Source organism: Orcinus orca, chromosome 5 (genome assembly GCF_937001465.1).
Source record: "Orcinus orca chromosome 5, mOrcOrc1.1, whole genome shotgun sequence".
Lineage (NCBI taxonomy): Eukaryota > Metazoa > Chordata > Mammalia > Artiodactyla > Delphinidae > Orcinus > Orcinus orca.
In genome coordinates this window covers 91,108,065-91,121,795 of record NC_064563.1, presented here as the reverse complement: position 1 = coordinate 91,121,795, position 13,731 = coordinate 91,108,065, and the positions used below count along the sequence as shown (strand labels likewise).

Genomic DNA, 13,731 nt, shown 5'->3' with positions numbered 1-13,731 from the left:
GTTTTATTTTATTTTGGTTTTGCTTATTGTTTTGGTCTTGACACAAAAGAAAGCATTCAGCTTGGAAAATCATGTATACTAATGTTTTAAATAAATGAGCATAATGTTTTTCTACCGACTATAACCATATACTACTGCAGATATTTTACTTTACATTACATTATAGGCATGTTATCAGGTACAGATATGTGGAGTCTGCCAAGAAGTGGAACTTTCTTGCCGGAGCTGGAGAGCTAAACAAAATGAGTTGATATATCTATTTCAAAGGCCATATGTGCTGCTGGAATTTGCTGCCATCCACTCAAGGGGAAGGTTTGCCTCTGAATGTATCAAAAGGACTCACCCAGCAGCTAACAAGTCCTGTAACCACAGGGGTCTGATTATTTGCTGTTGACACTTCAGTTTTCATGGTCAAACAATAATGTCAGCTTACCCTTCAGACTATACTACAAAGCTACAGTAATCAAGAGAGTATGGTACTGGCAAAAAAAAGAAATATAGATCAATGGAACAGGATAGAAAGCCCAGAGATAAACCCACGCACATATGGTCACCTATCTTTGATAAAGGAGGCAAGAATATACAGTGGAGAAAAGACAGCCTCTTCAACAAGTGGTGCTGGGAAAACTGGACAGCTACATATAAAAGAATGAAATTAGAACACTCCCTAATACCATACACAAAAATAAACTCAAAATAGATTAAAGACCTAAATGTAAGGCCAGACACTATTAAACTCTTAGAGGAAAACATAGGCAGAACACTCTATGACATAAATCACAGCAAGATACTTTTTGACCCACCTACTAGAGAAATGGAAATAAAAACAAAAATAAACAAATGGGAGCTGATGAAGCTTAAAAGCTTTTACACAGCAAAGGAAACCATAAACAAGATGAGAAGACAACCCTCAGAATGGGAGAAAATATTTGCAAATGAAGCAACTGACAAAGGATTAATCTCCAAAATTTACAAGCAGCTCATGCAGCGCAATATCAAAAAAACAAACAAACCAATCCAAAAATGGGCAGAAGACCTAAATAGACATTTCTCTAAAGAAGATATACAGATTGCCAACAAACACATGAAAGAATGCTCAACATCATTAATCATTAGAGAAATGCAAATCAAGACTACAATGAGATATCATCTCACACTGGTCAGAATGGCCATCATCAAAAAATCTACAAACAATAAATGCTGGAGAGGGTATGAACCCTCATGCACTGTTGGTGGGAATGTAAATTGATACAGCTACTATGGAGAACAGTATGGAGGTTCCTTAAAAAACTACAAAAAGAACTACCATATGACCCAGCAATCCCACTACTGGGCATATACCCTGAGAAAACCATAATTCAAAAAGAGTCATGTACCAAAATGTTCATTGCAGCTCTATTTACGATAGCCAGGACATGGAAGCAACCTAAGGGTCCATCAACAGATGAATGGATAAAGAAGATGTGGCACATATATACAATGGAATATTACTCAGCCATAAAAAGAAACAAAATTGAGCTATTTGTCGTGAGGTGGATGGACCCAGAGCCTGTCATACAGAGTGAAGTAAGTCAGAAAGAGAAAAACAAATACCGTATGCTAACACATATATATGGAATCTAAAAAAAAAGTGGTCTGAAGAACCTAGGGGCAGGATAGGAATAAAGATGCAGCTGTAGAGAATGGACCTGAGGACATGAGGAGGGGGAAGGGTAAGCTGGGATGAAGTGAGAGAGTGGCGTGGACATATATACACTGCCAAATGTAAAATAGATAGCTAGTGGGAAGCAGCCGCATAGCACAGGGAGATCAGCTTGGTGCCTTGTGACCACCTAGAGGGGTGGGATAGGGAGGGTGGGAGGGAGGGAGATGCAAGAGGGAAGAGATATGGGGATATATATATATGTATAACTGATTCACTTTGTTATAAAGCAGAAACTAACACACCATTGTAAAGCAATTATACTCCAATAAAGATGTTAAAAAAAAAAAAGTCCTATTGGTATCTTTTCTTTACTGAAGGCCACTGTAACACACCTGGGCTTTCATTCTTTTAGCTCCTCTGTGGGATAGACATGAGAACAGTCACAACACACTCTCTGGGGCTGGAAAAACCTCTCCTAGTGTTTTCTTCCATTTCTTCTTCCTGCTTTAAATGGCTGTGATCAAAACCTTCCCTATTAGAAACATCTGGACCACAAGCATTCCCTCAACTCCCACTTTATTTTGGGACATTCTAATGTGTGCTGAATTTTTAGGTTCAATTAAAGGTCAAGAAGAGACAATAAAATAATTAGTCTTATACAGATTAACTTTTCCATTATCTTCTTCCTTTAGCAGCTTCATGGATGCCCAGTGAGACGTACAGTTCATCCCCCTCAAGGGCAGGTTCGACACTTCATGGTGAGCACTTAGGGAAAATTTAGTGTCAGGGAAGGCTGTGGTCTGCTTTATTTGATCAGAGGTGGAAAAATGAGAACGAAGCCAATCTCAGGTATTTAAAAGTGCATCTTGATGAAAACGACAGTGATGATAAAAATGACAATGGATGGAACCAAAATTCTTCCCAGTCACTCAAAAAAGGTAGTCAGAGAACAAGTCTTAGATTTGTCTCTATTTTATTTCAAAATGAAATCTACATAATAGCATTTGGGGGCCAAATCCATTAAAGTGCATTTTAAGTTTTAATTTTCCACTGGAAAATGGAATGATTTGTTGACATGGATTTGTCTACTCAGATGTTGCAGAGGAATTTTTATTGATCTTATCAAACATATTAGAGTGGGAAGAATCAGTATTTTGACCCATTGGACCTCTGATAACCTGGGCTACCATGGATAAGCCTCATCTTCCCATGACACCAACTTCAGACATTTGCCCATAACCACGTCTCATGGAGATTCTTTAGCAGATCTTATTTCGTTTTATGTGCTGTATTGTTTCTCTTGTTTTTCTTTAAACCAATAGGAAGTTTCACTCTGTGGTAACTGTTAGATCCTAGGATACCAGTCCTGCATAAATTGGTCCTTAGTAAATTTTACAGGTAATATTTTAGGAGCATTTAGGCCATTCAAATTGAGCCCTTGCGAATAGCAAGTGAAGTCCAATCACAATTTTACACTTCTTGACCAGGTGGAGATGGTCACTAGGATCAGATCAGATATCCTCTTTATATCCCTAGGTGACACCTTCACCAGCACAGCCAGAGCATTTTCAGAAGTTCCCACAACTGCCAATGGATCTACTAAAAATAATCATATCCATATCACTGGTGAGCCATTTACCATTTTTTAAACGTTTATGTTTTATTCACTCAACAAGTATTTACTGAGTACCTGCCATTTGTCAGGTACTGTGCCAGTTGTTGGGTATTCGTTGAAAACACTTGCCTCCTGAAGATTATAATCTATTATAGAGGATATTTAGTAAATAAATAATCGTGCAATTCAATTTATTTGTGACACATCTTATGGTATAGTACAAGGTGTGGCCAGCGTCTAACAGAAAGCTCTGATTTTAATTGGGGAACAAGAAAGGATTCTCCGAGGATATATTTAAAATTAAAATCTGAAAAATGAATGAGAATGAGCCAGGTAAAAAGTAGTGAGAAACATTTCGGTTCTGTGAAAGTATAGTCTGATTTTTGGAACAAAGAGTATTCCTGTAGGGCTTCCCGGTGGCGCAGTGGTTGGGGGTCCGCCTGCCGATGCAGGGGACATGGGTTCGTGCCCTGGTCCGGGAGGATCCTGCATGCCGCGGAGTGGCTGGGCCCGTGCACCACGGCGGCTGGGCCTGCGCCTCCGGAGCCTGTGCTCCGCAACGGGAGAGGCCACAACGGTGAGAGGCCCACATACCGCAAAAAAAAAAAAAAAAAAAAAAGAGTATTCCTATAATTCAACTAATAAAATTTTGTCAATGTTAAATGTAATCCCTTGTTTTATATCATAAGAGGTCATGGTATTCAATAAAGTTAGGACCCTCCCAACACAGATCTTGATTGTAAATTCAGAGCCATAATCAACTCTTTCCCTTCAGAAGGTATTCACTTAAATGATGAACGTTCCACCAGGGGACTCGGTTTATTTCATATTGAGGGTCATACAGTCCTCAGTTACTGGAGCATCATCCAACCTGCACACCACATAGCAGCAGAGCTGCAAACTGACATCCTACTAACATCTTTCACTATTGGTGCCTTAAAGAACTGCCTAATTGAGAGACAGGGCAAGATTGGAGCTCGGCTTCTCCACCAAGACATTCCTGAAGTCAGTGGTCTCATTTTCTATATTTGGTTGGGAGAAAATCAGTAAGCATTGATGGAAGACCTATTAGAAGACCTATTTAAAACCTTTTGTTCTTTCATTTCTCTAAAACTTTGGAGGTAAAATGTTATATTCCACCATATTACCAGTGTAGAGCTTAGTAAGTCTTGACTTTACTAAAACAGAACTTTGTGTAGTCCTAAATTGACCTCTTGTGAGATTATTTCTTTTGTGATCATGATATTCCAGTGGTTTGAACTACTGTGGACTCTCTAGCCACCTGTGCATACAATGAGCCACACGGTTACGTATTTTAGGACTGTGTGAGCTTCCAGGGTACCCTCAGTGTCTGCTTTGACAGGGCTAGAGTAGCGTGAGCATCAGGAAGACCTTGAATCCCTGGATACGTGTTGTAAGAGGAAAAATCTTCAGCACTGATACCCAGTGTTAACATGACATCATGTGGCTGCCATCCAAACTATGTAAAACATAGAAGAGATTTGGTAACTAATATTTGAAATCCAGTTTTTTGGCCTGTAGTTTTTGAAACTTTGCTCTATGAAAAGCAGTGTAATAAATCTGAGGCAATCAAAACAATTAAAAAACTAGTCTCCACCTACAATCAGTTTATAATCTAGTGAAAATGATGAAAAAAACAAAAACAATCCAGATAATTCTGATACAAAAATGCACTTTTTGCCCGAAGAATTTATGTAATCTGAAGAGCTAATGATCTACCTATAATGTATTAGGAATTTCACTGGAGTGTTGTTAGAAATAAGAAAAGCCTGGAAACAAGTTAACCATCTAACATTAAGAGGCCAATTAAATAAACTATGGTAGATCCATACGTTGGGGAACTAGCCAGTAATTTACTATTGTAGCATGAGGAAAACCTCTATGCACTTCCGTGAAAAGTATCCCAAGAATATTTTTTAAGAGAAAGAAACCAGGAACAGAACAGTATGTACAGTATGCCCCCATTTGTAATAAGAAGGGATATATATTCATGGTACGTATATTTGCTTATATATGAGTAAAAAATTTCTGATAGGATACATAATTAACTATTAAAAGTTATTGCCTCTAGTGTGGGTAGCTGGCATCTGAAGAAGTAAGGATACTTCCTTTTCATTGTAGTTTCGTATTTTTGTACTATTTGAATTTTTAACGTGATCATAAAACACTTTTTAAAAAGGAAAAAATTAAGCAACTATATAATTATAAACATTCCCTTTTATTCTCTGCCAGGCAGAACCAGACAGTCTTATTTCCTAAGAGAGTTTGTTTTCTTAATTTTTCCTTCATGTTAGAGAAAAAGTACAGCAGTCCTGAATATTATATTTATATTGCCTCTGGCCTTTTTGGCTTTGGACTTTCAGGCCTTTGAATTGTTATAATGCTTTTTATTCTTTCCTCCTCCTCCTAACACACGAATATTCCATAAAGCATTTAATGACTCCTTAAAGAATAAGAAAATCCAAAGCTAGATCAATATTTCTACATATAAAGTTTTCTTTACTGAAGTGAATTTGGAAAACAAATTTACAGATGATCAGTTTTATTTAGTCATTCTTACAAATACCATTTCACTGGGCACCATGTGCCAGGAATTGTCCAGGGTCTTGGGGAAATGAAAAAAAAAGAAAAGATCAGTTCTGGAACATTCTAACAAGAAAGACATTCATGTGAAAAAAGCAATTGCATAAATGCAAGAACAGATATGAGAACAAGGCATAGATATGGCCCCAGAGCACGACTGTGATCAATGAACACCCCATGGCCTTTGGAGAAAACGTGTTTCAGGTAAGCAAACTAATTCAATTCATCCTGCCTTCCAGTTGCCAAACTTTGGCATTAAAGTTCGTCTCTCTTTATGCCCTTTTCAGGTATTGTGGTTAATCAGCCCAAAGATGGAATGTCCTGGCCAGTGACTGTGGCAGCTTTGCTCTTTTCCTGCCTTGTACTCTTTGGTCTTGGAGTGAGAAAATTGTGTCAATACCAAAAAGAAATGTGAGTCCAATACTAAGATACGCAGAAACAGATACTTTTTTCAGTACAAAATATTCACTCAGCACTTTAAATGTCATTCCTAGCATTTGTCTCATATTTAACTGAGGAAATAAGGCTCAGAGAAGCCCAGAGAGGCTACCTAGCTTCCCCGGCACCACACAGTGGGGATTAGATGCACAACTTCTGACTTCGTCCCACCTCTCCCTGTTCAGGCTCGAGCACTCACTGGATGGAACAAGTCAGTGGGCATGAAATGAGAACTGAAACTGATTTTTCTCTTAATCTTCATTAGTTTTTTCATTTTCATGCATCTCTGAATTGCCTGGGCCCCGCTGGGCCTAGATGCTCAAGTGTGAAATTGAGTGAGAAAGGTAATTTTAAGAAATTTCCACCTGCTTTTCAGCAGAATGGGCTTTTACTGCCCTTTTCCTTTTTCCCCACGGGGAAAAGCAAGCAAGCAAGCAATGAGTTACCCCTTTTCTGTCTTATTGAGATATTTTCCAAAACTCTCCTCCCTCCACTCATCTTTCTGAAATGACATGAAGGTTAAGCCTCACTTTTCTGACTCGGCTGCTTTGGATCGATCAGTCTGGATTAGGCCATGCCTAGAGGAGACCCTCAGAATACACAGAGCTGATCTTCCACGTATCTTACTACTACTGTCTCAGATAACATTGACCATGTACTCTACCTTCTACTTAGAGTACCCTCGAAGACTCTATAGCCATGTGCAAGGAGTGTTTTGTGGTGAATAAAACACCAAACAGAGTCAGAAATTCTGGATTCTTGTCCAAATACTACACTTTGGCCACCACGTGACCTTGAGAAATTCTTAATTTCCCATAAAAGATAGAAGTGCAAATTTCTTAGAATTTTGTCCACCTTTTTATATATATATTGTCTCCATTAAAGCATCAGAGAACCAGGTAATAGGTGTTGGGATTTTTATATTAAAATGAGAAAACGGGAATCTGAAAATATGAATTGATTTTTTTATTGTTCTGCATTCAAATGTCTGTGTTATATAGAGATGAAAAACAATCTCTCCCTCTCTCTGGAGAAATTAAGGTACTATGGATTGATAGACAAAGACTGGAAGTATTTGAGTCATGGACATAAATCTGCTCACAGATATACCTCTATTTCCTGATATCAAGAGAGCTGGAGCATTTGTACAGCTGAATGCCACACTCACCTTTGTGCTTGAGGCGCTTCAGAGAGAGAGATGAATTGTGCTAACATAGAACAGTACTTTATACAAAGACAACTTTAAGAATATTCACTAAAACAAACAGAAGGGATGTGGGCATCATCCATCCAGTACCAATCCACTCAGAGACTCAGGAGAGTTTACTTCCCGCTTCCATCCTTCCCCACAGTATACACACAGTGAGTGAGTGGGTGAAGGTTGGGGGTAAGGTTGGCAAAGGGACTATTAGAAAAGCTGCCATCTTTGGTCCCAGAATTTTAAAATTTTGTCCCTGAAGGAATGTTTTAACCCACATAAGAGAAACACTTCTTCTATTAGGAGGCAGTTGCCATGGAGAGTGTAGGTTCTGGTTAAAAGGCTTGAATTGCTGGTCTGGTTCCTTTGAACAAGTTGCTTAAAACCTCTGAGCCTCAGTTTTATCTATGGAATGGTGACAATAATATTCAATTCCTAAATACAAATTATATAATGCTGTGATTAAAATGATTTACAAATTATAAAGTATCACATAAATATTAATTAATGCTACTATCATAACAGGACTAAAAAGCAGGTTACGCCAGGAAAAAAATCTGAGAGAACCAGAGAAGCATGTCTCTTTCACTTTCTCTGTTTTCTACTTTAAAAAATATATTATACATACATACATCACCCCCTGACATTCTCAGCGTTGAAGGAGCCATGTTTTGTTCCTAGCATGGAAAGACCTCCGCCTTTCAAGCCGCCTCACCTCCCATCAAGTACACCTACATTCAAGAGTCCATTGGAGTTGATCTGCCTTGTCATGAGCTGGAGACACTCTAGTCCTCTGAGACTTTGCCACACAAGCAAAACTCTGCTAGAATCCTATCGAAAAGATAGATATCGTGCTTTATTAATATAATCACCCTCTAGCCAAGTCTCTACTGCAGTTGAAATGGATGTCAGAATTGAATGACCTGTTTTCCCAGCAACTCACCCTCTTTCATCTGCACATGCTGGAAATTTAAACAAGAGTGAGAGGCTATGTGAAGCTCACACCTAATGCTATCTGCAGGGATTTTCTTGCTTATGTAAGAAGTGCAAATTAGGCTGCTGTCATTAAAAAATACTTGCAGTGTTTTTATGTTTCACTTTAATTCTTTGAGGGGATGACAAGGGTTTCAAGCTTATGTCCATACATGATCCTCTTCTCTTTGGGGCATCTGCTAACATTCTAAGCTATTTGCCAAAATTATGATAATCTCTGAGGTTTGTTGCATTCCCTAGGAAAATTACAAGAAGAAGAAAATGTGAAAGTTCTAGCGAGAGTCCCAAATAATGGGAAAGTGCAATTAGTCTTTGTACTGAAATTCAGTTGTTTACTTTCACTGGAGGAAAACAGAATACCTTGCATAAGAACCCCAGTTCCAGTCTTTCTTCACTCTTCCTCCCGTCATGCTCAGCCCGGGCTCCTGCACATGGGATGAACAAAAGGATAACCATTTGGTTTTGTTTTACTGTCTCATTAGAAGACATAAATATGTGTAGAAGTATTGGGTAAAAAGTGGCCGAGTTGGAGGATGTCTAGATTGTTCTGGTAAAGGGATAGACAGTTGTACAGTACAACGTACGTCATGTAATTGTTTAATCTATCATATGGCAAGTGTCTCATGATGTTTTAGTCTTAGCCATCTCTTTGAAGTGCGCTGTTCTGGTTTTATAAGTAAGTTCTGGTCAACATTTGCAAATTCATTTCCAACTTGAATAGAGTGAACAGTTGCTCATTCATGGATGGATACTCATTCCATGATTCAGAGGAATTTTCTGCAAAATAGAAGGACTCTAGATGATTTTCAGGCAGTGTTATGATCTTAACCTCTCTCATTTGACTAAAATGACACTTTTACCTGCACCTTAAAATTGTGTGCAAGTAAGTTCATAGAGCCTGTCTCAAACCAGCAACTCTGGACTCTAATCCCTAAGGTTTCTGCATGTCTTCATCATAGGCTTCATTTTCACTGAGAAGAAGCCATATATAAGCATTTTCATCACTCATTTCCAAAGCACAGTGTGTTATATAACATTGTTGTTCAGAAATATTCACTTCTTTGCCCACCTGCATCATGAGCACCCCTTGACTTTGGGCTTGGCCATATGATTTGCTTTGGACAATGAAATACCATGGACCTGACTAATCCAAGACTTGAAAGTCTTTGTGTGGTTGGACTCACTCTCTTGTTCTCTGCCATTACCATAAGAAGAACATTTTAGGCTAGACTGCTGGCTCCAAGAAGAGGATGAGAGACTCATGGATTAGAGCAGAACCACCCAAGCCAGGCCCAATTTAGACCAACCAACCTCCAGCCTAACCAAATGTGCATTATTAAATGGTGTGACAGTTACACAGCATTGTTGTAGCAAAAGTTAACCTATATGCATAAGTCTAGAGGTAGGCATATTTAGGTCTTATGCAAGTGCCTAGGGTGAGAGAGAAAATCAAACTTAATTCAATCAAAATAGTCTTTCCCTTGATTAAGCTTAAGTTTTGTTTTAACTGATGAACATACGGTCAGCTTGACCAAATTAACCTTGCAGTGTAAGTCTTTAAAATCATAAAATATTTGATTACAATGGACATTAGAGGTCATATTACAAATAAAGAGCTAGAGACTCTGTGAGATTGACTTTCCAAAGTTACATAATTAGAAGTGATAGGGTCAAAATGATGACCCAGCTCTCTGATTTCCAGTCCAGAGTGTGATCAGTCTCCACTATATCATGATATTTAACTGCTTTGGTATCTCCTTTTACTATATACAAGAGCTGTTTTGTGTGCACTTAAGTAAATATTGATTTTTTTAAATGCCCAGGTAACATATTCCAAAAATTGTGGACAGAAAACAAAGAAAAGCAGAAATAATTGGCCCCTGGGGTGGGAGGGCCAGGAAAGTATGCAAAAAAAAAAAAAAAAAAAAAAAACAAAGACTAAGAAATGAAAAGAGAAAAGAAACTAATCAAGATTAAAAGCTGGAAAGAAAGTGTAAAGAAACTAACCAAGGCCAGAGATAGTGGAAACAACATTGTCTCAGAGGCTCTGAGGAAGGGGAGAGGTTTTCGAAGGCAGCCCCCTTGGCACCCTGATTTAGGAGAATGGCTTTGACTTGAACTTGAATCTGCAGAAACACAGAAACTTTGTTCTTTGAGGGATGACGGACATAGCCTGAGTTTTTGACAACAGCAGTCATGGCTATGTCAACCAGCTGAAGCTTGAGTGTCCAGCAGAGACAGCTGAAATGGTGAGTGAAAGTTACCCTCTTGAGAGAAAAAGACATTAACTGGCAGAAATGAGCTGAAGTTCCAGCCAGAAACACATGGTGAAGTGGTGGGAACAGAACATTTTATTTCTCAGCTCTGGCAAAGCTGTTTTTTTTCCTGGATTCTGTGACTACTAGCAAGGCTGCAGGCTCCTGCCAGGAAGATGTAACCAGAGAGCAAGCAAATATGAACTTAGGCAAGGTCGGGACCAAGGAACACTTTTCAAATTACTCTTAAACCCTGTCTAGTGCTTCTGTGATGGGTCTAGACATTAGCTGGGTGCAGATTAACAAAGGAATGAGAACAATAGAATCTAAATTTTTCTCCCCAGCCGACATCTTTGTACCCTCCTAACCTCGGTTACATTCTTTATCTGGTTTGCTCACTCAGATCCCTCATGTTAGCTCAAAGGCTCTGTGAGATTGTGATTATAAGGGAGGATACTGAGGAAAATAAGGGGGAAGAGTAACAAACCCAAGATCACAACATAAAGAAGAGAACATGGAGGGGGCCGCATCCAGCTACCCTTGGTAAATGGCAGGAATGTGCCTGCATTTGCCCTGAGTTCTGTCAGATGACTCCCCATTTACCGTCCAAAAAAGTCATACCACCAAACTAAACTGATCACAGTGTTAAAGCCATTCAGCTATTGCTAGAAGATACTCAGAGGTGCTGGGAAGGCAGGGTGGAGTGGACGGAAAAACAGTCACATGAATTGTGAAGAGAAATTTGATGGTGGACCTGAGAACCACGTAGAGAGTTAACATTTCTTAGACATGTGAAACTGTACTGATTATACCATAATGGCAGATTCGTGCCATTATACATTTGTCAAAACCCATGAAAGGTACATCAAGGGTGAAACTTAATGTAAAGTTTGGACTTTGGGTAATAATAATATGTCTGTGTAGGTTCCTTGATTGTAACAAACATACTGCTCTGGCACAGGATGTTGATAGTGAGGGAGACTGTGGGGTGGGGCAGGGGGAATATGGGAATTCTGTATTTTCCACTCAATTTTGCTGTGAACCTAAAAGTTATCTTAAAAAATAAAATCTATTTTAAAAAAATGTTAACCTCTCTATTCTGCACTTTCTCTTGTGAAGACATAAACACACGATAATGCTGAATGGGAAGAGAAGTGGGGATTTGAGAATTTTATCTGTGGTAGAACCATTTTTGTACCACTGGTTTGGGATCAGCATAATTCCACTCTCATAAGTAATTGGGTTGCATTGGATTTTTCTTGTACATAAAGCCATTGCCCTGATTCAAATGGACATGCTTTAATGCCTAATAGATCTGAACCTGACATAATTATAAATAGGAATTTATTTTAATTTCTGCTGCTAGTTAATGGAAAAGTGTGGCAAACACTGCTCCTGAGTACCTCTTTTTTTGGGGGGGGGCTGCATTTGGTCTTCGTTGCGGCGCGTGGGCTTTCTCCAGTTGTGGCGAGCAGGGGCTACTCTTCGTTGCTGTGCGTGGGCTTCTGATTGCCGTGGCTTCTCTTGTTGCGGAGCACCGGCTCTAGGCGCGCGGGCTTCAGTAGTTGTGGTGCATGGGCTTAGTTGCTCTGCGGCATGTGGGATCTTCCCAGAACAGGGATTGAACCCGTGTCTCCTGTACTGGCAGGCAGATTCTTAACCACTGCACCACCAGGGAAGTCCCCTGAGTACCTCTTTTGAATGGCCAGTTTAGGGTCTGTAGAGTTCACACTCAAGAAACTGATATAAAAAAGTTCTTAGAATTACTCCATGCCTTCAGTGAGTATAGAGTTTAATGGGAGAAACAGATTCTAAACAAATAAATACAGTACAGAGTGATACGTCTGAAAATAAAAGTATGTACAAAGAAGTGAAAAGAATAAAGAAGAGGGTATCATTTCGGGGACAGAGTGTGAGAAATATTTTTAAAAGGCTTCAGAGAGAGGGCGTCAATAGAGCAAAGGCACTTCAGTAGAGACCTTGACATCTAAGACAGTGATAGAACTTGAAACCTTACCTAAGGATTTTACCAGGAATGCAAGAAGGGCTTACTAATAGAAAAATCTCTTAAATTAATTTACCATATAAATAGAGTTTAGGAGGAAAAGTATAGGATTAATCTCCATAAATGCTTTAAAAGCCATTGGCAAAATTCAACACCCATTTCTAATAAAACTCTTGAGAAAATGGGATATTTCCCTAGCTCCATATATACATGTGTGTGCATATCTATATCTATCTATTTATATATAGCTATACTATATTTATGTACATATATACACTATTGTTATAGTGTATAGATATTATAACTATATAGTTATATATATACACACTTATATATAGAATATATACATAAAGACGTGCCATAATATATACTATACTATAATTATATACATACAATGGCAATTACTACAACTATAACTATACATATATATATATATATCCAGATGTAATGAAAGGGAAGATGGATAAATCTGACTACTTAAAAATAAAAACAATTTGCATGGGAAAAAAAGGCAAAGTGAAAAGACAAATGATAAACTAGGTGAAAGTATTCACAACATATATGACGAATAAAGGGTGATGAAGAATTTGCAAATTGATAAAGAACTTACAAATGTTGAGGATAAAAAAGCTGAAAAATTCTGTGGAAAAATGGGCCAAAGATATGACACCAGTGATTCACAAAAAAGATCTGAAAATAACACTTAAACACTTGAAAAAATTTCAAATTCATTCATGTTAAAAGAAATGCAAATTTAAAATTCATTGAGACATTATTTCTTCCCCAATCACTTGTCAAGAATTTGAAGTTTGACAGCATGCTCTGTTGTCAAGGCTATGGGGAAACAGGCACTTTCCTATGTTGCTGAAGGGAATGCAAAATGGTTCAACCACTGTGGAAAGGAACTGACAATATCAAACAAAACTACATATTAATTTATCCTTTGACTTAGCAATTCCTCTTCAGGAATTTGCCCTG

At 38.4% G+C, this 13,731-nt stretch overlaps 1 protein-coding gene across 1 annotated transcript in view; it reads left to right on the top strand.

The window, feature by feature from the left end:
• The window catches only part of CD96 (CD96 molecule), an 85,263-nt gene extending 76,974 nt beyond the window's left edge, over nucleotides 1-8,289 (top strand). Inside the window, 5 exon segments of the mRNA XM_033432239.2 lie at nucleotides 2,341-2,403; nucleotides 3,182-3,271; nucleotides 6,152-6,275; nucleotides 8,182-8,210; nucleotides 8,213-8,289. Coding sequence (XP_033288130.2) covers nucleotides 2,341-2,403; nucleotides 3,182-3,271; nucleotides 6,152-6,275; nucleotides 8,182-8,210; nucleotides 8,213-8,289 — 383 coding nt within the window.
• Nucleotides 8,290-13,731: the final 5,442 nt, after the last annotated feature.